General features: G+C 43.6%; 1 protein-coding gene across 1 annotated transcript in view; it reads left to right on the top strand.

Annotated features, from left to right (window-relative positions):
• Positions 1 to 24,920, top strand: part of TBXAS1 (thromboxane A synthase 1) — a 161,819-nt gene that overhangs the window by 57,088 nt on the left and 79,811 nt on the right. The window contains exon 4 of the mRNA XM_063098690.1: positions 14,763 to 14,859. Within this exon, the coding sequence (XP_062954760.1) occupies positions 14,763 to 14,859 (97 nt within the window). The remainder of the gene's footprint in view (positions 1 to 14,762; positions 14,860 to 24,920) is intronic.

The following is a 24,920-nucleotide window of genomic DNA, read 5'->3' as shown; positions in this document are numbered from 1 at the left end:
AATACTTGGGAAGTCTACCAAGTATAGAGACAGTGGCCCAGAGACTGGCCCAAAGTCTTGATAGTGGCTCAAGGGACTGGCCCATAGTCACCAGTTGTAACTCCAAAGGCAAGGATCCTTCTACCATTGGTTCTCCATTCATTCTGGGAAGGGTGTCACCCCTCCCTTCTTTGTGACCTTTCCCACACTCTTCAGGGTCTGCGTCGTGTCTTCTAATAGCACAAAGACAGGGGGGCAGGCTTCCCCCCATCTGGAGGCCTCCCCACTCCAGACGTCATCCACTCCACAGAAAACACAGTCTCTGCTACGTGGACGACATTGAGCTGATGCAGGGGGAGAAACCACCCCTACCCTCCAAAACCAGTGCCAATCATGTCTCTGTTCCTGAAGAAATTTGGCATCAAATTTAGAAGAAAAACACAGACATGGGCCAAGCTGCACAAGAAAGCCAGGGAGTAAGTGACTGAATACGCCATGAGCAGAATAGGCAACCCGGAGCTATGAGCCACGTAGACCCGTGGGCCAGTGAAGGCAGAGAAAACTTCTAGGAGGAGGTGGGTCTCAAAGGATGAATAAGGTGGAAGGAGAATGTTCCACCAGTAAGGACAGTTAGAGAAAAGACCTTGAGATGGGAACGCTTGGGGGAAGGGACGTTGACAGCAGAGGGGGACAAAGATGGACTGGCCTGTTGCCATGATACAATGGAAAGCCTTGGTGGCCAGGCTGAAGACGTTTATCATTATCCTTTTTGCTAATGGCTTTTGAGCTGGTTTAAAGCCATGGCTTGCAGGTTGGCTTCTAGAAGCTGCCTCGGAGATGGCGTTTAGGGTCAAGATGCTCACTAGGAATCCATGCCTGTGAAGGGAAGGAGGAGGATGCAGTCAGAGTCATCCCCCAGCAGGACAAAATGATCAAGTTCCCCCTGCCCAGTTCGGTCACTGACACGGGCTTTCCCAGGAAAGGGTGACCTCAGGTGCTGTGGCTCTCTGCAGCTGAGGCAGGCCTGGAAGGACTGAGGGTTGGAGGATCTCTGCTGACCACAGTCTCAGCAGCTGGACAGCAAGTCCTTCCCTGGAGGGGGATCTGGGCGACACATCTTGTTGTCACCACATCATGGGAACTTTGATTCAAACAAAATCTTTGGCAGCACTGTTGGGTTGAAGTGGGAAGTGATCTGAGGGCTCTGTGTGCCCAGCTCCCCCTTAATGATTTTTTGCACAGCTAGACCTGAGGCTGGCCAGCACTGGCCACAAAGGTAGGCACTTGGCTGACGAAGCCAGCAGAGCAGCTCTGCAGGTGGCCCCTCTCCTTGGTTGTGGAAGAGACATCGAAAGAGCAGGCCCCAAGCTTTCAAGAATGACTAGGGACTGGGGGACTTTTAGAATGCAAGATCAATGTGAGTAAAGAAAAAAACAATGTTCTGAAGTTTCTAATCTGGCTTCAGATCTGCCCGGAACAGGAATGGGAATGTCAGGGGGATAAAATGATTTCCCTGTACTGGAAAAGCAGACTCAAAACCATCCTCCCATCTTCTCCTAGGAACAAGGTGCTCTGCTAGTTTCTTGGGGACGCAAGGACAGGTAAGACAGGGCTTTGTCCTCAGAGAACTCACAGAGCAGTAAGGAGCCTATCAGTACCTAAACAGAGTGGGACACAGATCAGCAGAGGAATGGACCAAGTGCTGTGGCAGCTGCAAGGAGAGAAGGGCCGGAGAAAGCTTCACAGAAAAGGGACAGGTGACCTGACTGCAGGAAAAGCTTTTCCAAACTAACGAGATGGAGACTGGCAAGTCAGAGAGAAAATCTGTGTGAAGGAGCGGGGTATGAATAATCTGGGAAACCACAGGTAACATTTTTTATAGCAAGAGAGGCTGTGGTTCCCAAACTGTGCGCTGAGACACCTCCGGGTGCCATAGTGAACTCACAGGTTTCCTGGGATATTTTAAATATTCATGGGAAATACAGTGACATCTGTTGGTCACTGTGAGAACTGCTTTCAATTTATGTGTATTATTTTTTCAAAAGTCCACTAAATTGTTAGAACATGAATACTTATTAAGTTGTTTGGACTTAACTACTTAAAAATGAGACTGTTATGTACTTCTGTTGGCCTAGGGGGCACTAGTAAAAAGTTACTGTGTCACTAAGGTTCTGTGAACTGAGAAAGTCTGGAAAGCTTGGTCTAAGAGGAGTGCGGCAGGCAGAGAGGTGGGGAGCTTCTGAAGGGACCCTGGTTACAAGTCAAGAAGCTTGGACTTGTTGCTTCAAATAGTGGAGAGTCATTAGAGGTTTACGGGGAATAGAACAACATGGCAGCTTCCGTCTGACAAAGGTAGATTGGCCTTGATGGGTGTGTGTGTTTGGAGACGAGGAGCCCCACTGGGAGCTACTGCAGTGGTACAAGTGGGAGAGAAGGCACCTAAACCCGGCCGGCATTAGGGGTTGGAACTGGAACGGAGCACACACCGTCAACATTACGGAACTCCTACTGCACGCCTAACACTGCAGTAAACACTAGACGTCAAAGATAAGTAAGACAAGGTCCCGTGTTTAAAGCACTTACAGTCAAGTGGAAAGACAGTCAAGAGAAAAATTCCAATTAGTGGAGAACACCTTGGAGTTAACCAGGCAAGGAAAGGGGTGAGGAGGGAGGGGACAGGCAACAGCACGTGTAAAGGCACGGGAGGGAGACGTCATGGTGGGTTTCAGCTGATCATTAGTACTGGCTCTTGGGTGGTGGGAAACAGGGAGGAGCAAGGCCAAAGAGCAACAAGGCAGGGAGCAGGTTGTGAAGAACATTGTGTGCCATATGCTAAAGACTCCCACAGGATGTGATCTGGACAAGCCACTGAAAGGTTTACAATAAAGGAGTGGCATAATCAGATTTGCATTTTACAAAGTCCTAGGTGGATACACCGAGCTGGGACCCAGGTATAGACAGGCAGCACGCCGGAAAGATAAACTAGAGGGACAGAGACAAAAATCTCTCAGTGGGAGCTCCAAAGTCTGGCCAGAAAAGTGAGGCACTAGCAATTCTACCAGCATGAAGAAGGCAGGAGAAAGGAACTGAATAGGCCCCAGGCCCCCCAGAGAGGGAAAGGTCTGAGGAAGGGTTGATCCAGCCCATCGGTCTCTGCAGGTTCTGTGAATTCAGGGGTCGGTCCCCAGGTATAAGTACCCCGAAGCTTCCACGGGCAGCTAATGTGTACCCATGTTTGGAGTGACAGGAATCAGGAGAAAGCAACTCTGGACTCCAAGGCCCTGTGACTATGTCACTGGCTCCTCAAGGGAAATGTCCCTGTAGCTTGAGTCTGCTCTGCCATGCAGCTAACTCAAGCCTCTTGCTCTAAAGACAAATTGGAAGCCAACCAAATAGGGCAGATGTCCCAATGAGCCGAGCAGGGACAGAGCCCTAGGACACCTGGGGCCGTGCTTTCTCCCCAGGTAAGTCAAATGCCCAGGTCCTCCCACACTGGACTTCTTTGCTTTCTCTGCACGTTCTGCAAGTTGAGCATCTCAGGTAGTCACACTTGTGATCTCCAGGAGCATATGCCCAGCTTTCCCCACATCTATACTCCTCGCCAGGTTAGACGTGAGGTCAACACAGCAGTTACCCTATCAGCATCCTCAGGCCGCTGGGAAACAAAACTGTCCCTGAGGCGAGGATTCTCAGAGGCTTGGTGTTAGCAGTTGCTGGAGGAGCTGAAGACCCTCATCCAATCTTCAGTTTCTACCTGGACACCAGAAGTCTCCTGGGGATGTGGGGGTGAAAGAGCCTCCGGTTCCCACGTGGGGCACTTCCTCACCCAGCTTCCTCATCTTCCACAAGGGCATTCAGGGGCCCTCCCCTTCTTGTAAGAGGTCATCACGGTCTAAAGCATTTGCATCAGACTTTACTATTCTCATTTGACCCTCATAATGCTCTTTTATCAAACAGGATCAGAAAGGTTGTGATTTTCTCACGGTGACACAGCTGTTTAATCACAGGACAAGTCCTTGAACCCAAGTCCCCACGACTCTGACACCAGCAGCCACAGCACTGCCAACTTCCACTCTGTCTCTGGACAGTCTCAGGGGGGCCAATCCACTGACAGATCCCCCCCCCGGTCTCCTTTTTTCCTTATTACAAAAGTCACATACACATTATAAAATGATGTGTGGAACATTAAAGAAGTAAATAACATGAAAAGTAAAAGTTCCCCTAATTTCCTGCCCCAGGCTATGCGCTGTTAGCAGGACCCAGCATAATGCCTGACAAAAAGAATGTGCTCAGTAAATGTTTCTTGAATGTACTAGTTAATAGTAAGATTGACTATTATTTATTAACAGAACTATACTATTTTACAACGTGCTTTTCCCTTCAGCTGTGTAACTTGGACATCTCTCCATTTCGGTTGCCTACAGGTGACACCCGGATGAACAAGTCTTTATAACTCAGTCACCCTGAACAGGGGCAGGCCTTCTGGAACAGGGGCAGGCAGCCCCCAGGCTGAAACCAACGGTCTACCCCACCTTGGTTCTCAGCAGGCAGTTATGAACTATTTTGGTTAAACTTACCGGTCAGTGTGTTTTTCTTGTTGTTCTTGTTGTTGTTGTTGTTTTAAAAAAGGAAACCACTAATTAAACAAGTCAAACAAGTGTTATTTTGGTTTACACAATACTTCACTGATTTGCCTAAATTTTCTCTTGTACACAGGTGCTTGGGAGATGAATAAGCAAATTCTTGTGTACCTAAATAAGTATAAATGAATAACTGGTTAAGAATTTCCTGCCCCAAAAGGAGTCTATGTGCAACTTTGGATTAGAGAGAAGCAAAGCCTTACCTCCTTAATTGGGCTGGGGGTTTTCTGGTCCATTAAGCAAGAATCTGCTCTAAATCTCCACCTTTAAAAGACACAGTCTGCACAGCTGGGAGCCTGTTTTCTGTCGCTCACCCACTTGGCACTGGAGCTATTCCAGGCACAAGACCAGCGGTGGGGAGGAGCAGCTCGTCCAGCAGCAGGCAGCATGCTCGGGGTGAGGACCCGTGCTTTGGCAGCTCTGAGACTGGGGTCAAGTTCTCTCTAAGTCTCAGTTTCGTATTCTGAAAAGTGGGTATAATAACTACCTCATTCATTTTCTATGAAGATTAATGAGATAGTACAGGTAATGCACTTAGAAGGAGGCCTGGCAGGTAGTCAGCACTCAATTGCTAACAATTGCTGTTGTTACCATAAAGGTTCTGAGAAGGACCCATCCAAATACTTCACTTACTGGTTTCACTGGTACAAGAAGTTTCTTTACACTCTATAGAGAGTAGACTTAAAATTCAAAAACCATAATTGAATTTCCTTTTGATTTCATAGGAATTATAGGATTTACAGCTACAGTGAACTGCAGAGATTACCTAGTTTTCATGCCCGTATTTCAGCTGCAGCACAGAGGGTTTCAGGAGTTTGTGCCTGAGATGATTCTCTGTGTGCATTGTGGCACTGGGTGGCCCGGGTCCCGCCTGCTGAGCTCTTTCCAGTCCACCACGCCATCCCAGGAAGACTCGTGCTGGTGAATGAAAACGAAGTCAGATCCTTTTTGGGAAGAGAGCTTTAAGAGGCAGGCGCATGTTCCCAAGGTTGGGAAGGAAAAGGGGCACTATACTAGTTAGGGCTTCTAGGTTACAAATGATAAAAACCCAACTCAAACTAACTTTATTACAAACTCACTCGCTTAAGCTTGGAGGGTCAAATGAAGAGCTGCAGGAGACAGAGTCTTGGACTTGACTTTGTACTTCCTAGACAGTCTCCATCTATCTTAAATCTCTGCTGATTCCTCTTGGCTCCTTCTGCTGACAGGTTCTCTCCATGTGGTAGAAACACGGCCACCCACAGCCCTAGATTCATATGTTTTCAGTGTACCAGCTCCAAGAGAAAGATAAAGCACTTCACCCCAACATCCATGTAGAAAATCCCGAGGAAGGATTCTGGCTGGCCCTGTTGGGTCATGTGTCCACCCCAGGACCCATTGCTGTTGCCAAGGAGATGCAATACTATGATTGGCCATGTCTGGATGGTGAGTCCGTCCCCATGACCAGAAGGGCAGAGTTCTGTAATTGAAAGCCCCTTCAGAACTGCATGGTATGGGAGAGGGTGGTTTCCCCAAGCAGTGGTGCCAGCCCAGGCACCCAAAAAGAAGGCTCTGTATGTTCAAGGCAAGCCTCACTTCCATTTTTCTGTATTCGAGATCTTCCCCAGAGCTCCTCAAGCTACAGATGAGCATCTTTATAAATATAAATTCACAAGATGACACAATTTACATGTAAAATGGGGCCAGTTTTCTCACGAGGTTCATAAACCAGCTCTGAAGCAATTCTAAAGGATTGTTGCAAAATTGTTTTAAGCATTAGCAATAATGCCAGGAAAAAGCAGAAAGACTCCCAAGGTGACTACTTGGAAGGACAACTTTCATTTGAATGTAGAAGTATTATTTGTTTGTTTGTTTTTTAAATCTGGATTATGTGTAAAATTATTTTGATAACAACTAAATCAATACAAATATATTACAAAATATGTGTGTGCCCCGCAGTATAATTGCTTTCCTTTTAGATCTAAGAATTTAGGGAAATGAGAATGGGTGTGAACTTTGGTTAAATATAGAGCAGGATTTTTAACTTGAGGTTTGTGGGTCCCCAGTCTGGTTACTGTCAATCACAACAGGATCCCCTGGGAGCTTGTTAAAATAAGAGGTGACTGGGTCCCACCCCGGAGAGTGTGGTCTGGTAGGTCTGGGTGGGGCCAGGCATTATTATTTTCTGAATGTTTCACAGTTTTGACCAGCCCATGAGGCTGGAAACCACTGCCCCTAGGACAATGTTTCTTGTGAACTTATTAAAATGCAGATTCCTGGACCCCACCCAGGCCTATGAGATCAGACTTTGTGGGGAGCATGCCTATGACTCTATAATTTATTAAGCTCCCAGGTGACCTTTAAAAAAATTTTTTTTTGGAAATAATTATAGATTCACAGCAAGTTGCAAAAAAAATGTGCAAGGAGATCCTGTGCAGCCTTTACCCAGTTTCCCCCAATGATAATCTCTTGTGTAACTATATAATACGTCATCAAAACCGGGAGACTGGCCTTGGTAGAATCCATTGAACTTATTCAGATTTTATCCAGGCTTATATGCACTAGTGTGTGTGTGTGTGTGTGTGTGTGTGTGTGTGTGTGTGTGTGTGTGTGTGTGTAGAGTTCTGTGCAATTTTATCATATGTGTAGATTTGTGTAACCACCACCACAGCCAAGATAAAGACAAAATAAAGAACTGTTCCATTACTACAAGGCTGTCTAGTGCTCGCCCTTCATAGCCACACTAACCCATCACCACCCCATCTCTAACCTCTGGCAACTACTAACCTGTTCTCCATCTCTATAACTTTATTTCAAGAGCATTATATAAACAGAACCATATAAGTATGTAATTTTTTTTTTTTTTTTTTTTGGTGGCTGACCAGCATGGGGATCCAAACCCGTGACTTGTTGTTATAAGGTTGTGCACTACCCAACTGAGCTCACCGGCCTGACCTTTTGAGATTTGTTTTTTTCACTCACTTAATTTCCTTGAGATCCATCCAAATTGTTGTGTGTATCAATAGTTTGTTCTTTTTTAATTGCTGCACAGTATCCCATCATATGGATCGTCACAGATTGTTTAACTGTCCAGCCACTGAAGAATATCTGAATTGTTTTCAGGTTTTGCCTATTACAAATAAAGCTGCTATAGACATTCATGTGTATGTTTTGTGTGCACGTAAGTTTTCATTTTGCTGAGATAGGTGCCCAAGAGTGCAATTGCTAGGCCGTACGGTAAGTTTAGTTTTATATGAAACTGCCAAACCATTTCCTGAAATGGTTGTATCATTTTACATTCACCCCAACAACGTGTGAATGATCCAGTTTCTCCACATGTTCATCAGCACTAGGTGTTATCGCTATTTAAAAAAATTTTTAGCCATCCTGGTAGGTGTGTACTGATATCTCATTGTGATTTTAATTTGCATTTCCCTAATGGCTAATGATGTGGAACATATTTTCATGTGATTTCTTGGCATCTGGATATCCTCTTTGGTGAAATATCTGTTCACGTGCTTTGCTCATTTTCTAACCAGATTGTTTGTTTTTTAACTGTTGAGTTTTGAGAGTTCTTCATACATTCTAGATGCTAGTAGTCCTTCATCAGATGTGTGGTTTGCAAATATTTTCTGCTAGTCTGTAACATGTCTTTCCATCTCCTTTTCAAGATCTTTCAAAGAGCATAAATTTTTTATTTTTATAAAGTTCAATTTGTTGATTTTGTTTTTTATGGATTATGTTTTAGTGTCAAGTATAAGAACTCTTTGCCTAGCTCTAGATCTCAAAGATTTTCTCCCATGTTTTTTCTATCTAGAAGTTTTATAGTTTTATATTTTACATTTAAGTCTGTGGTTCATTGTAATTTAATTTTTATAAGGAGTGAGGTTCATTTTTTTGTCTGTTTTTTATGTAATTGTTCCAGAGCCATTTGTTGAAAAGTCTATCCTTCCTCTATTGAATTCCTTTTGTATCTTTATCAAAATTATCAGTTGAGCATATTTGTGTAGGTCTATTTCTGGGTTCCTTATTCTGTTCCATTGATGGATTTGTCTGTCTCTCTCCCAGTACTACACAGTCTTGACTACTATAGCCAACTCTTGGGATATGGTAGACTGATTCCTCCTACTTCATTCTTCTTTTTCAAATTTGATTTAGTTATTCTAAGTCCTCTTCTTTTCCATATAAATTTTAGAATAAGTTTGTCAATGCCTATTAAAATTTTTGCTGGGAATTTGATTGGAATTGCATTAAACCTATAGACCAGTTTGGGGAGGATTGACATTTTTACAGTGTGGAATCTTCTAATCTATGAATGTATGTCCCTCCATTTACTTAATCTTTGATTTCTTCTATCAGCATTGCAAATGGTATTGTATTTTCATTTTGGTTTCCACATGTTCATTGTTAGTATACAGAAATGCTATTGATTTTTTTTGTATATTGATCATGAATCCTACAACCTTTCCAAACTTACTTATTAGTTCAAGGATTTTTTTATTCCTTGGTATTTTCTTTGTGGACAATCATGTCATCTGAAAGTTGTGATGATTTTATTTATTCCTTTCCAATTTATATGCTTTTAGTTTATTTTTCTTGCTTTATTGTACTGGCAAGACCTTCCAGTACTATGTCAAATAAAAGTAGTGATTGGATCAATGGAACAGAATGGAGAACCCAGAAATCAACCCACAAACTTATAGCCAACTGATCTTTGACAAGGCACCAAGAACATACATTGGGGAAAAGACTGTCTCTTCAATAAATGGTGCTGAGAAAACTGGACATCAGAAGAATGAAACTAGACCTGTCCCTCTTGCCATATTCCCAAATCAATTCAAAATGGATTAAAGACTTAAATATAAGACTTTAAACTATAAATCTCCTAAAAGAAAACATAGGGGAAATACTTCAGGAAGTAGAACTGGGCAAAGACTTTATGAATATGACCCCAAAAGCACAGGCAACAAAAGGAAAAATAAGCAAATGGGATCATATCAAACTAAAAAGCTTCTGCACAGCAAAAGAAACAATTAACAGAGCAAAAAGACAACCTACAGAGTGGTAGAAAATATTTGCAAACTATGCATCCAGCAAAGGATTAATATCCAGAATATACAAGGAACTCAAGCAACTTAATATAAAAAAACAAAACCCAATTAAAAAATAGGCAAAGGAGCAGCTGAATAGGCATTTCTCAAAAGAAAATATACAAATGGCCAACAAACACACGAAAAAATGCTTAACATCACTAAGCATCAGGGAAATGCAAATCAAAACCACATTGAGATATGATCTCACCCCAGTTAGACTGGCTATTATCAAAAAGACAGAGAATAACAAATGCTGACAATGACGCAGAGAAAGGGGACCCCTCCTTCACTGTTGATGGGGCTGTATATTGGTGCAGCCATTATGGAAGATGGTATGGAGGTTCCTTAAACAACTACAGATAGAACTGCCATACGATCCAGCAATTCCACTACTGAGTATATACCCAAAGGAATGGAAATCATCATGTCGACGGAATATCTGCACCCACATATTTATCACAGCTCTATTTACAATAGGCAGGAGTTGGAACCAACCTAAGTGTCCATCGTTGGATGACTGGATAAGGAAAATGTAGTATATATGCATAATGGAATACTACCCTGCCATAAAAAAGAATGAAATACCACCATTTGCAGCAACTTGGATGAACTTAGAGAAAATCATGTTAAGTGAAATCAGCCAGGCACAGAAAAAGAAACACTGCATGTCTTTACTCATAAGTGGGGGCTAAAAAAATAAGCAAATAAATAGAAAGAAAGAAAGATACAACAATCTCAAGAATATGTTAAACTTTCAAAAGGAGAGAACAGAACTGAGGTTACCAGAGGTGGGAAAGGGAGAGGAAGGGATAAGATAGGAATTGGTAAAGGGCCATGAAAAACGATTACACAGTATAATGTTGAATATACTAATGACCCAATTTGAGCATCACATATTGCATACAGGTAATGATACTCAACTCTGTTCCCCACAAATATGTACAATCAATTATGTTACAATAAAACAACAGCAACAAAAATAAAATAAGAGTAGTGAGAGTGACTATCCTTGCCTGGGTCCCAGTTTCAGGGGAAAGCAGCCATTCAGTCTTTCACTGCTAAGTATAATGCTAACTGTAGGTTTTTTGTAGATGCTCCTTACCAAGTTGAGAAAGTTCCTCTCTATTTCTGAGTTTTTATCATGAATGAGTGCTGAATTTTGTCAAATGCTTTCTCAGTGTCAACTGATATCATCATGTAATTTTTCTTTTTTAGGCAGTTAATATGGTGGATTATATTAATTGATTTTAAAATATTAAGTCTGTGTACCTAGAATGAATACCACTTGGTTGTGGTGTATGATTCCTTTTACACATTGCTAGATTTGCTTTGTTGAAGTTTTTGTGTCCAAGTTTGTGAGGGATACTGGTCTAGAGTTTTCTTTTTTTGTACTGTCTTTGTCTGGTTTTGGTATCGGGGTAACACTGCCCTCATAAATTCAGTTGGGAAGTGTTCCCTCCTCTTTTATCTTCTGGAAGAGATTGTGGAAAATTATTGTTAATTCTTTAAATGTTTGGTAGAATTCACCACTGAAACCATCTAGGCCTGGAGATGTCTTTTTCAGGAAATGTATAATTATGATTTCAATTTTTTTATGGTTATAGTATTGCAGATTGCTTAACTCATCTTGGTTGAGTTTTAGTAGTTTGTGGTTTTTATGGAATTGGTCCATTTCTTCCTAGTTGCCAATGTATTAATCTAAAGTTGTTTGTCATAGTCCCTTCTCCTTTTAATGGCTACACTGTTTGTAGTGATATCCTGTTCATTTCTAATATTAATGATTTGTGTCTTCTCTCTTTTTCCTGTGTTAGTCTTAATAGAGGCTTATTAATTTTATTTTTTCAAAGAAACAGTTTTTTGTTTCATTAATTTTTCTATTGTTTTTCTGTTTTCAATGTCATTGATATCTGCTCTTATCTTTATTATTTCCTACCTTCTGCTTGATTTAAGCTTTTGCTTTTCTTTTCCTAGTTTCTTGAGGTAGGAACAAAGATTATTTATTCAAGACCTTTCTTCTTTTGTAAGATTGCATTTTAATGCTATAAATTTCCCTCTCAGCACTGCTTTAGCTGTAACCACAAATTTTGATGTTGTTTGATCTTATCTAATTACTACATTATACTTATTTTGATGTCATCTATTATTACATTATATTTATAATTACAATATAGTAATGTATTTGTTATCTTTTGCTTCCTCGGTTTCTTATTTCACTTTTCTTGCCTTCTTGTGTGTTACTTAAACATTGTTTAAAATTCCATTTTGGCTTATTAAAATTTTTTTGTATATCCTGTAGTTTTCTTAGGTGGTTGCATAAATATGAGTACAGATTCTGTATTAGTCTGTTTCTGTTGCTTATAACAAAATACTTGGAACTAGGTACTTTGGAAGAAAACAAAATGTATTGCTTACAGTTTCAGAGGCTGGGAAGTCCAAAGTCCAGGGAACACATCTGGTGAGAGTCTTAGTGGTGACTTCAGTGACAGCAGGTTATCACAATGCAAAATGGCAGAGCAGAGAGAGCTCCTGTTGTACTCACTTTTTAAAGCCCTCAGAAACACGCCCCTTAACACCATTTTTAATCCATTCACTAGGCAACGTCCTCAGAATCTAATCACCTCTGCAAGGCCCCACCTCTCAATTACTGTAATAGGATTTCCCACCCTCAACAGTATCTCAGTGGGGGTCAAATTTGGGGGTGATACTCAATCCAAGGCAGATGCCTTACCACTTTGAGTGACATGAGGAAATCTTATTTCCATTTTGGTCCCTTTACTCTCTGTACTTTGAAAATATAATTTCCTTAAGTTTTTCCTTTAAGTACACTGAGCATCACATCTTATGCTGTTATAATTTTTGCTTCAATGACTAAGTAGGATTTAAGAAACTCATGAGAAAAAGAACAGTCTATTATTTTTACCCATTCCATTGTTCTTTCCATTCTGAAGTTCCAATCTTTCTCCTGTTATCATTTCCCTTCTATTTGCAGAACTTCCTTTAGCCATATTTAATGGTAGATCTGCTAGTGACAAATTCTCTTAGTTTTCTTACATCTGAGAATGCCATGATTTCGACTTTTTTCTGGATACTTTCGCCAGACAGACGACTTGTGATTGATAGTTCTTTTCTTTTAGTGCTTGAAAAATGGTGCCACTCCCTTCTGGCCTCAGTGCTTTTTGAGGGGAAATCTGCCATCTTTTGATGGTGTTCCCTATAGCTCACACATGATTTCTCCCCAAGTGCTTTCAAGATTTTTTTCTTTTTTCTTTTAGTTTTCAGAAGTTTAATTATGATGTGTCTTGGCGTAGATTTCCTTGGGTTCATCCTCTAAGAGGTTCACTCATCTTCTTGAATCTTAAGTTCATGTCCTTGGCCAAATTGGGGGAAATTTCAGCTGTTATTTCCTCAAACCAAGGTGACTTTTAAGCACATTTTAACTTTGAGAAACATCATTCTCGAGTAGAGTTCAGGGGTCCAAGATTTGCCTTTCCAATTGTGTACAGAATGCTGAGTGTTCATTTTTCTTTGAGTGCTCACAGCTTTCACTGGATTCTCAAAAGGTTCTTTGACACTGGTCATACTTTTATAAAAGCATTGGTTGATGGTGTTATTGTGTTATTTTTGGTCTTCTTGATTACAACCAGTAAAAAACTAGTTAGTATCCTTTCTTTCCTTGTACCGTATCTGTTGAATTCCTGTGTCCCCAAAATTTCCCCAACAGTTTGGGGAAATATGATCACTTGGGTATTTTCTGAGTGCCTAATATGTGCCAGACACATTTGGGGTTTTTTTTCATTTTTCCCCTAGTCAGTGAGAAGGAGAAGAGTAAAAAAGTTAATGCCACTTTTGGCTTATGAAAAGTTCTGAGTAACTAAGAATGTTAGAGTAGACTTGGTTGCTTTTATATGTGACTTTCCCCTTTAAAATTTGTTCTGTACTGCTCTGAGCTGGATATACCAGTGATCAAATTACATCTCTGAAAGTATAATTGTATACACTGAAAACATGGCATTACGCAGTGGCCCCTTGTCACCACTCTGTTTTGCTCTGCACGGTTGGTAGTTGGGCACTCATAGCTCCCCTGGGCAGGCTTGTCCCTGGCCAGTCGTTCAGCTGATTCCTCTGCCCAGCACACTCCCACCTCCTTTGTCACCCACCTTCCTGGACTAACTCCTGCTCATCTTCGAGAACTCAGTTTGGGAAGCACCACCTTGGAAAGCCTTCATTCTGTCTTCTGCCACTGCTGAGTCGGGTGTGCCTCCAATGTCACTCATGGCTGCATGCATCACACTGTATGCTATTGCCTAATTGTCTCTCCAACCGGACAGTGAGACCCTTGAAGACTGTGACTGGGGTCTTGGTTGCTTTTGTCCTCCCGGTACTTTCATAAATATAGTAAGACATGTACTTAAGCATGGCCTCCAGTTAGAGGTCACCACCACCTGCTGACTGGCTGAGCCTTTCATTCATTTCTTCATTAATGTCACGAGAATCTGTTGAATTCCTTCATATATGAGTATAGGCATGGTAACCAAATGTTCAGCCTTTTCCCAGCAGGTTGAAACTTTGCCAAATTCTCAAAGTATCTGTTTATCAATTCACTTTAGACCTTTTCCTAGAATCAGTAGAAAGGTTATTGGTTCCCTCTTGCTAGAATGCCTATCTTCCCATTTTTGGAAAATATGGACCACACTGACCTCTGTCATTTTCCTTCTTTGTCTTACTACCGGATCTTATGAACCCCTTAGTATTGCATTTACATTTATGGATCTGTCTTTCCTATCAGGCTGTAAGCTCCTTGAGGCAGGGGCTGTGTCTTATTCAGTCCAGAGTCTCCAGGGACTGGTGCATGATGGCATTCCATAAATGTGGGTGGGAAGAAATTTGGAGTTAGATCATCACAGCTGTACTGTTGCTCATGACTGAACATGCATTTCCTCACCTCCTACCTCCTTACTTCTGATTCATCTTTTGTCCATCATTCTAAGCCACTGTGAATTCTTTCTTTAAAAGGAGAAAGGGTAGATAAATACAACACTTTTTAAAGTATTTTTGTTTTAATTCCTCCCAGGTACTATTTTGGTCGTCGGATGTTTATCGTTATTTCTGACCCGGACATGATCAAGCAGGTGTTGGTTGAAAACTTCAGTAACTTTACCAACAGGATGGTACGTAGCTTTCTTTCTGCATATGGATAAATGTGGAATCATTCTAAGATGCAAGGACTGCGCGGCAGGTCTAATAGGGATGTGATCAGCCTCCTACCAGGTTTAGGGCAGTTCCACTCAAAACCGAGCTCCCCAGTGAACTCAGGTTTTCAAAAGAGATGTGCAGGACTGGTACAAGAGAGTGGGGTTTACATTTAAGAAATGCTTCAAGAAAGCTAAATCTCAGTAGAAGTTGAGACTAATAAAAATGCTAAAACCAGGAGGGTTTCTAAGGTGGTGTTGAAGGCACGAGGAATCCTGAGGACACAGGCCGAGTGACTGAGGAAGACTGAGCAAGGTTAACAAACAGCTGGGAAGCAAAATTTCCACACTCTTGTGCTTCTTTACAGCTTTCCCAGAACTATGAAAGTACGGAGGCCGGAAAGGGGAGACGAGCAACATCAGGAGGGAGTTTTGTCCCCAAGTAGGAGCAGGAGCCTTTAAGAGGGTCCCTTTATATTGGCTCAAGTCTCCAACCTACTAAAGGATGTGCAAACCCCCACGTTTTCGGAAAGTACATACTCTACTTTTTATCTTTGAAGAAAAATCCCAAAGAGCAGGAGAAGAGACAGAAAATAGCAAAGGTCAGCTTTGCCCATATTTTCTAAAAATGGGGAGATAGAAATTCTAGTAGAGATGACTAATAGGCTTCATGTTGATTCTTGGAAAAAGTCTAAAGTGAATTAATAAACAGATGCTTGTGAGAATTCAGAGAATCACTGTGCCAACCTTTTTTTTTTTTTTTCTCTTTTTTCTTTTTTTTTTGGATAAAATTAAACCTCATTTGTCATTCTTCTAGGTATAGTATGTAACGTGTTCATTCTTTTGCTCGTTATTTGGCAAACTTTTGCACACCTGGCCAGGCACTGTCTAGGTGCTGACTGTAAAGGGATAGAAGACACAGTCTTGTCCTCAAGGGGCTCACAGGTTAGCAAGGGAGGCAGCCAAGTAAAGAGGTAAAGTAAAGAGACCAGCACGATGCCGTGTGGTCAGTGCTCCCGCCGTGGAAAGCACAGGGCCATCCAGGACACGGATGGGGGAAGCTTACTGGGTGTGAGATGTCTGGGTCCGAGTCTTAAAGAAATTGGTGGGAGTCCTCCTGTGTTCTGTACTAGTTGAGCCATCCAGAGGGGATTTTTGTCACCACAAGAACTTATGAGGTTGGTACAGTTATCATCTCTTAGGCTCAGAGAGGGTAAATGACCAAGCCTGGCCCCATGACTAATCTGAAGAAGAACAGGATTCAGGGCCGGCCCCGTGGCTAACTCGGGAGAGTGCAGCGCTAGTAGTGCCGAGGCCACGGGTTCAGATCCTATATAGGGATGGCCAGTGCGCTCACTGGCTGAGCGTGGTGCGGACCACACCGTGCCAAGGGTTGCGATCCCCTTACCAGTCAGAAAATAAAAAAATAAAAAGAAGAACAGGATTCACGTGCCATCTCTCAACTCAAGTCCAGAGCTCTTTGTACTGCCACTACTCTAACAGCTGCCCCAGGTGACACTTTCGGATGTCAAGGTTTAATTGAATAATTGGCTACTCACCCAAAATATGCCATCTTCCAGCTTCAGAGCACCATGACCAATTCCAGACACACCACATAGCCACTAGACAAGGTGACCTAGAGGGAGTAACTGCCTGGCCTGCTACCTCTGTCACCTCAGAGTGACCAAAGGAATTGCAGAAGTTTAACAGCCTCTCTGCTGCCTCTAGCTTCTCTTCCCCAAATGCTTTGGTGTCATTCCCCTGTTCGAAGACCCCCAAAGGCCTTCTGTCCAGTTGGCATCTTAGAGACTGAGTCTGCCAGTTAAATGCAGATTGTTGCTCCATCAGACTCAGCAAGAAATGTTGATTAAAGAAGCTGAGGAAGCTAATGGGTCAGAGGGCAGGGCCTGCCAAGCCACATCCGAGCAGGTGGCAAAGGCACTCCACGAGCCTGCCACAGTCCTGAGCCCACCTGAGCCTTCGGGAGGTGAAATGAGCTGTGGCAGCTGTGTGTCTCCACATCGCTTCACGTGACATCTAGGATGTCACCAGGAAGAGGGCTGCACTATGATTGGTCGGCTGGGGGCTGACACACTCAATGCACATGTTCAAGCAGAGGGGACCACATAAAGCTGCCCTCGGCTTCAGTAAATTTCTCTTCCAAACCATTTGTCCGCCCCACCCCCCAGACTAAGGCCTCTAGATCCAGGGTCCCAAACTCCAGAGTATGGTTCCAATTTCCCCCCTCTTTCGCTCAACTGGCACCCTTGGGATTAAATTCAATTTCCCTAGACAAGATTTAAGGGCTCCTGTAATTTAGAGCCACTATGTGTACTTCAACCCAATCTCTCACTGCTGCTCGATACAAGCTGTCACTGCAGCTGGCCAGTGGTCTGGAGAGGCCCACTCTGTGCCATTGGTCACACAGACACTCCCCTGGAATTGGAGGCAGCACAGCAGGAGGTCTCATGGGAGCTTGAGCCCATTTCTTCACTTCTTTAAGCCCCTTGTTCGTCCTCGGGGATGTGGGGATGTGATCTACCTTACTGGGCTGTTGTAAGCCTCGATGGGGTCGTGCATGCCAGCCCTGCCTCTGCATAGCACCGCACTGCACGGGCAAGACTGGCATTTAACTGCACTTGCTGCTTCTAACAAGAAAATCCTCTACCTCTTCTCCACCCGTCCAAACCCCAGCTGGTCTGCAAGGCTTTCCTCCAATCCTGCCTCCTCCAGGAAGCCTTCCCTGCCTCCGACCACTGTCACTTTCCCCTTCTCTGAACTTGCATAGCACTTACCATCGGCGCTCATGTTCCCACAACCCCACTGTGCGCCTGCTGTGTACAGTAAAAGAAGATGTGGCTTTCCCCTAACTTGACTATTAGCTCCTGAAGACGAGGAGCTGTCTCTTGGACTTCCTTTGTATATCCCATGGCCCAGACACATGATGACTATTCAGTATCCAATATATTTTTGTTTGAACTGAATTGAATCTCCATTCACTTGACATTCTCCCCAGAAGAACGAGGTTTTACCTGAACCTGGAGACTCAACATATGCTTCTTTGTCATACTTTGTCACTCACAAACACGTGAAAAGACCCATCGTAGGCTAGATCTCTAGGAAACCCCAGTGTTTATCATTTGCCATCTGGGAATACATCCACTTATCTTTAGTTTTGCTTGTGGTCTTTGAGCCAGTTCCATATTCACGATAAAACAACGCTTAGTGACTCAATTTCTAAAAAACAGTCGGTAAAGTGGGATTCTCTCACCGGTTTTTGAAAGTCAAATTGAATTGGGTTCCGTGGTTCCTTCTTATCCATATGCTTATTTATCTGCTTAAAGAACTTGAGGAAATTAATGTGATGTGATTTCTCCCTACCGAGACCACGCCGCGTCCCTCTAATGGGCCACGTATACTTGAGCATTCCAGGACTCAGCTTTATGATACATTCACTCAGTAAACATTAAACGCTTACTCCGTGCAAGCTTCTCCCAAATGGTCCCTTGTGATACAGAAAATACCTCGGCATGCTAGTTTGATAAATTAAGTGAAAAGGAACTTAAATAATGCATGGTTTCATTTTCCAACAACAAGAGCCCATCTCTGCACACACATCTGGGCTGGAGTTCTGTGTCCTTGGACAGCCTGGTGGCATGTGAAGCTGGGGTTAGCTGTGAAATTGAACGTGAGCTGGTAGCACCCCAGGAGGTTCGATACAGCAAACTGATGGAGAGTGGGGTGGTGCCCCAGGGAACACCCTCACATACGTCAGCACTGAGCAAATATTTGAATTCAAAAATTGTTGAATGAAATACAGTATTCTCTTTCAGACTCTGCAACACTAGGCTGAACAGACTATGGGTTAGAGTTGGGTGGCAGTCTTAGGTCACGCTTTCCCCCTCACGTTTTCTGAGGCACCCTCGGGTCTGCATAACGTCTCTGCTCCATCTCACCCGTTTTCCACATGGACTTCGTGGGTGCCCTTGGTCCTTCCTAAAATTGCCCCTTAAAACCAAATCAGTCTTCTTAGCATTTATAGAACTTCAGTTCTCAGAACCTCAGGACTTGGTTATTTTAATTTAGATATTTTTAATTAGCTCTTCTCTGCTATCAGGTCCTCAGTGAAGCCAGAGGGTGGGGGTGGGGGGCAGCTCCTGTTTTTAGTATCTCTGGTGACTGGAATTGGGTCCACATGACTCAGCAGACATGGTCATAATCACTGATGAAACTTACTCCTGGCCTGGAGTTGGGGAAGCTTCAGGAAGGGTGATAGGAGGTAGGCTGGTCTTTGGCCTGCATTAGGTTGGTCATGTTGGATGGGGAAACGCAGGGGGGTGTCAGATCACTACACCTGCTGGCTCGGAGAGATGAGTTCCGGTTCAAAATAGCAGCAGGGAGAGGGGGTCAGGCTGCAGGCATGCTCGTTCCCAGTTGTTTGCATGTGGAGTGGAGGGGGAAGGTGATGGCAGTTGTGTGTCAGGGGGGTGAAAGGGATGGGTGCCAGCCCTCAGCTCCTCCTGAGCAACACAGAGGCCACCTCTTCAGGCACACGTCAAGCCACACCACTGACTCCCAAGTGTCACATCCAAAGCCATGTGATGGGTTTGATGAGTGGTTTTATCCAGAACCATAAAACCCCAGGGGCCTGGCTGTCCCGGGTTCAACCTCTCAAAGGGCTGCTTTATCCACTTGCCACACTGCTGTCAGAATTGCAGGATGAGTCACTGTGAAACCACAACCCCCCGGCACTGGCCGAGATGACTAAAGTTAGGAGGCAAATTAGTCACCGGAAACCTTGTTCCCCTCTGTGTCTGCAGCACCGCCCTATTCCAGAGAAGAACAGGAGCTTATTGACTTAGTGCAGAGCTAATTGGCACAGGAAACTCAACTCAGAGCTGCAGGTGATCAGACCCACCTGTGTTGGGGTCACAACGACCCACCTGCTGGCAGCCACCAAAGAGAGAGGGACCATCAGATTGCCCCCCTTTAACTTGTCCCTACACCTGTGATTGGTACCACTCCACCAATGGCTTTTGAAACATGTTCATCTGGTGTTCCTGGTCCTCTTTCCCTTAAAGAAAACAATGAGCGAATGAAAGCATCCAGGTGTCCTTCATGTGCATAAGATTTAAGTGGTGAAAATGCTGTGTGTGACCTATGGAAGCTCTCAACATTCTCAGTCGAACGTTGAAGACCTGTTCGAGCTGTGCGTTTCTTGACAAGGGTCCATGCATGTTATGGGTCCCAGCTCTGAGCGAGGCAGAAGTTCTTCCCGCAGGCACTGACTGCAGAGAGGCCAGAAACACGGCTGTGCGGCTTTATCTGCCTGACCCCTCTCTATTTGGAGACAGGTCTCTGTTTCATGTGAAACATTTTGCTGTGCACAGGAAAGCCTCCAGCCTGAGCTGGAAGCTTCTCATCCTGGGGTGGGCTGCCCATGCATAGCAAGTCTGAGTTATAGCAACGAAGCCTGTCCCCTGCAGGCCTCCCTTTCGCCCACTTTTCTAATGTCTGAATACGGCTAGTCCTGGAAAAGCTAGATCTATGGAACTGCATTCGATCTGTAAAACACACTTAGCTTCAAGTTCTCAACATGGTAGGTGAGATTGACCCCTAACGTCTTTAAAGGTACTGAGTGCTTGTGCAGCCTCGGGAGCATAGGAATCGTGTTAAGTGGTATTGATTCTGAATGCTCAGATGTTCTTCTTTCTGCCTTGCAGAACTGTTTTTAGCATTTCAAAATCTTGTTGAAAATGATTTCATGTTTTTGTGTCTTCCCAGACTCTTGGTTCAGCAGGAAGCCATCTTTATGCTTTTTTAAACAAGAAATAAGGACAATCTCATTCTTATATTTATGCCTTCTTGCCCTAACTTTTGTGGTGGTAGACGTAGAAGCAGGTGTGTGAACCAGGAATACCTAGAATTTCAGGGTGAGAATAGTAAAAAAGCTATGGAAACAATTCTGGTCTCTCGGTGGTCATGTTCCTGAACATTCTATGGAAGTCAAGTCACTGTGCCAGTGCATCCTGACCCTTGCTCTGCTTCTCTGCCCCGGCCTCCTTTTCATAACACCCCTTTTCTTCTCACTTCCCTCCTCTTCTAAGCCACAGCCAGTGGCAAGGTGAAAGGTCCTTGGTTTACATTTAAAGGAATGAAATCAGATTACAGACTTGCTGCCTATAATTAGCTGTATGAACTTGAGCCAGTCCTTTAACTTCTCTTAGCCTCAATTTCCTCCTGTTAGACCAGCTAATCACTAAGGATTGTTTGGTTCCCAGTGCAGGTGGCAGCCAGCACCAACAGGGTGAACCATGGAGCCCCACCAGCATTTTGGGCTTTGAATGTAGGGGACAAGCTCCCTCTTAGGTCCCTCAGGAAAATTTCTTCTCCCAGCCGTGCGTGACAGGTGCTGTAGCAGGGCCACCCCTGTGCCTCTCTAACACTGCTTCTGACGAGGAGCTCTGCTGAGATCTGTTGAAGAGTTAGCTCAGAAGATAAGCTCTAACAAGTCCCCTGACTCGCTCCCCCATTTAGAAAGGGCCCTTGCTGTTGGGTGTGGGGCTAATAGAAGCTCAGTTCCAAGAGCAAGGTTCCCTCCTCCTTGGTGGATGAAATGCCAGGAACTCTCTCAGGCTGTGCCGCCATCGCTCAGACCGCGCTTCTGTCCAAATTAGAAGAGGCCCCTCCCTCCAGCTGGAGCCGACTTGGCGGACAGAGCCCAAGCGTCTTGTTAGCCCCCATGTGCCCCCTGAGCTGCGGACATACCTCACAAGCTTACATGGAGGCCATTCTGTCAGGCTGGTCACCGTCTAAAGCCGAGAAAGGGAAGTCTATGCCATCTTAATGACCATCTTCTACTGGCATAGCGCATGAATGGAAATTGTCCCGTGAAATAGCAAAGGGAAACCTCTACTATTTTTATTTTTAGTATTTTAAAAATATTTATATTTATATTTTAGTTTTAGTAGAGGGAAAATCTTTACTATTCCAATGCACCAAAATGTAAGTCCTACTTGGTTCAAATCTTTGTATAGCTAGATAGCCACAGTCAGATATTAAAAATAGCCTCAAGTATAGAATTTGGGATTATCCAAGTGACAAAATTCTTGAGTTTTGGTTGATTATAATGTAATGAGGGGCAGTGCAGATGCGTCACATACCCACGTGAGGAAGAGGAGGTTGTACAGTGAGCTGCCTCATCTGTGCAGGGTTGTGTGAGAATCAGGAAGAATATTGCAACAGCAGAGCTCAGGCTGTTTGTGATTGTGGCATACTTTCTGTCATTAATATTTTTGCAGCCTACTTGACACACTTAACACTAAACGAGTTGGCAATACTCACATCGCAACCACTGAAGAATAACAGTATCTCTTGGGGTCTTTAAAAGCACCCGGTTCTGTTACCTGTTACCCTCAGCTGTGTGGCTATTTGAGAACAATTGACTGCACAGTCAAAGCATTCGAGTCAATGTTCTTGCATGTTCCAGAACACAAGGAAACTTTTTTTTGGCTACAACTTTAAATTCTATTCTGCTTAGATTCTATTCTGTTATCCCCTTCCCATTAATATGTAGTAATATGCACACTCAGTTACAGCACAGATGCGTTGCCTGCACTTTGCAGCCCTGTGGTGGAGCCGGTGTTCTCACGTGCCTCCACTGGGCCAGTTGAGAATCGCTGGTTCAGCCCATGGTAAGCGCTCAGTAAATGGCCGCTCTCTTCATGCCAGCACAGAATGCCAAAGTTTGGGTTTTCTTCAATAGCTTCTTCCTCAGGACTCTGTGATTCTTTAAAGTTTAAAGTTTGTGCTTAGCTGGCCTAAGAAGAAGTTAGACTCTATTTTAAGAGAACTTAATTGAAAAGACAAACATGTTCACTGTCCAAGGGTGTCTTAGATGAGCCATGACGTCACGACTTGAGCCATTGCTGCTTATCAGAGCAGTGTTTCCAAATTGCTGGGGAATTACCCAAGAGTTGATGAAATAATGTGAAAAGCCCTTTGTGAGCTGTAAGATTGACAACTGCTGGTTATAAACCACCCCCACACCCACCCTCCAAGTGAACCGCGAGCTCCTCCAGGGCAGGGATTCCGTTCTTTGTCTTGACAGTTCCAGTGCTAGCATCGTGCCTGGAACATAGCAGCTTCGTAAGTGTTCACAGCTTGATAACAGACACCATTCAGAGCTGAACTCTGAAACCCCTCAACATAGAATACAGCAAACCCAGCTCAAGATCTTTGGCTGCTGCTGGGAAGTCACAGGGTTCCCAGGTTCTGGCCTGCCTCTGTTGAGAATGGCAGCCACCCAGCTGCCGCTGCGTGACTGCCAGGGAGGGCTGGAGACTGGAGCCTCCACAGATCCTGTTGTGGAGTTCATCCTCATCCTACTAAAGATTCCTTCTCCGAACTGCCCCAGGCACGGCTCTCTGGACAGAGCAAGTGAAGACAAGAGGGCCCTTCCTCTGGATTTTCTGTCCCCCTCCTGCTGTCAGCCCTAACTCTACCTCTTCAGCAGGGGGGCAAACTCCACCCACATCTCCCTCCCTGACCTTCCCCCGCCTTCAGTGTCTCTTCACTAAACTCAGGTCTCCTCCTTTCCTCCTCTTTTAGGAGGTGGGAACAAAAGAGCTATAGGCTCCAAACAGGGTCCCCCCTGGAAGGAGGACAGATGATCACAGAAATTCACCCTGTGACACCTAATGAGAATGCATGCTAAAGGGAGGAAGTTAGTCACCTGGTCTCAGAGGAGACCTGTAAGAGATGCTGATGAAGCTAGGGTGATCATTCAGTCAAGAAGACTGACATGAACCAGTGGGAAATAAACTGCAATCCACCTACAATATGTCGGAGGTAACGTGGTCATCAAAGAGTGGCATCCCCAGTTATGTACAGAAGACGGAGAATCCAAGTCGAAACTGGCCAGGGGATTCCTAAGAAGAGAGGGTGCCCTGACAGCTCTAATGTCCCTCTTAAAATGTGGTCCATGAAAACCATTGTCTAGATAATGGGGTCTAACCCTGTCACACATCACCGTAGGACACTTCTTCCTGCGACCAGGCACTGCTCCTATCAGTGCATAGGACAGGCTTCCTCTCTTCCTGGCAATGACACCCCAACACAGCTCAACGAGTTTGTGATGAGTTAAGGCTCTCAGATCCATCCCATACTCTGAACATCTAAAATTTTAACCTAAATATGAAGCCCTACAAGTTACATCTATTGGTTTGGATCTTGCTGGTGTTTATCCAGCATTCATGTCTGTCTAAATAAAATGTTTATGTTTATTTAGTATTTTTTAAAACTGAGATAACTTCCATATACCAATCTTAATAAACTCAATGCATTATAGTATATGTATGCACCCATGGGACCATCACCCAGCTCAAGATATAGAACATTTCCAGTACTCCAAAGGGTTCTCTCATACCTCTTCTCTGTAGACCCATCCCCACCTCCAGAGGTAACAATTCCTCTGACATCTATTAGCGTAGATTCATTTTTCCTGCTTTTGAACTTCAGGTAAATGGAAACTTATGGTATGTGTCCTTTTATTCTGGCTTCTTTGGCTCAACATAATGTCTGTGAGATTCAACCATATTGTATATGAAAATGATGTAGTTCATCTTTTTTATTGCTGTGTAGTATTCCAATGTATAAAAAAACACAATTTAATTCTCTGTTGATAGACATTTAGATATCAAGAGAGTGCTCTTTTGAGCATGTACCTAGGAGTAGAATAGTAAGGTCACAAGGGTAGGTGTATGTTTTAATTTTCAATATTTATTATAAAGCTATAATATTTAAAAGAATATGATATTGAGCAAGGATAAACAAATATATGAACAGAACAGAATAGAGTCCAGAAATAGATTCACCCACATGATCTCTTGATTTATGACAAAGATATTATTCAATTCAGTGAGTAATGGGTGGTCTTTTCAGCAAATGGAACTGGGGCAATTGGATATCAATTGCCTAATTATTCCAGGTCCCTTCATTCCATATATATTTTAGTATCAGCTTGTCAATCTTTGAAGAAT

The sequence above is a fragment of the Cynocephalus volans genome, chromosome 6, assembly GCF_027409185.1.
Source record: "Cynocephalus volans isolate mCynVol1 chromosome 6, mCynVol1.pri, whole genome shotgun sequence".
NCBI lineage: Eukaryota > Metazoa > Chordata > Mammalia > Dermoptera > Cynocephalidae > Cynocephalus > Cynocephalus volans.
Note: the sequence above shows the minus strand (reverse complement) of the source record. Positions and strands in the feature narration are given on the sequence as shown.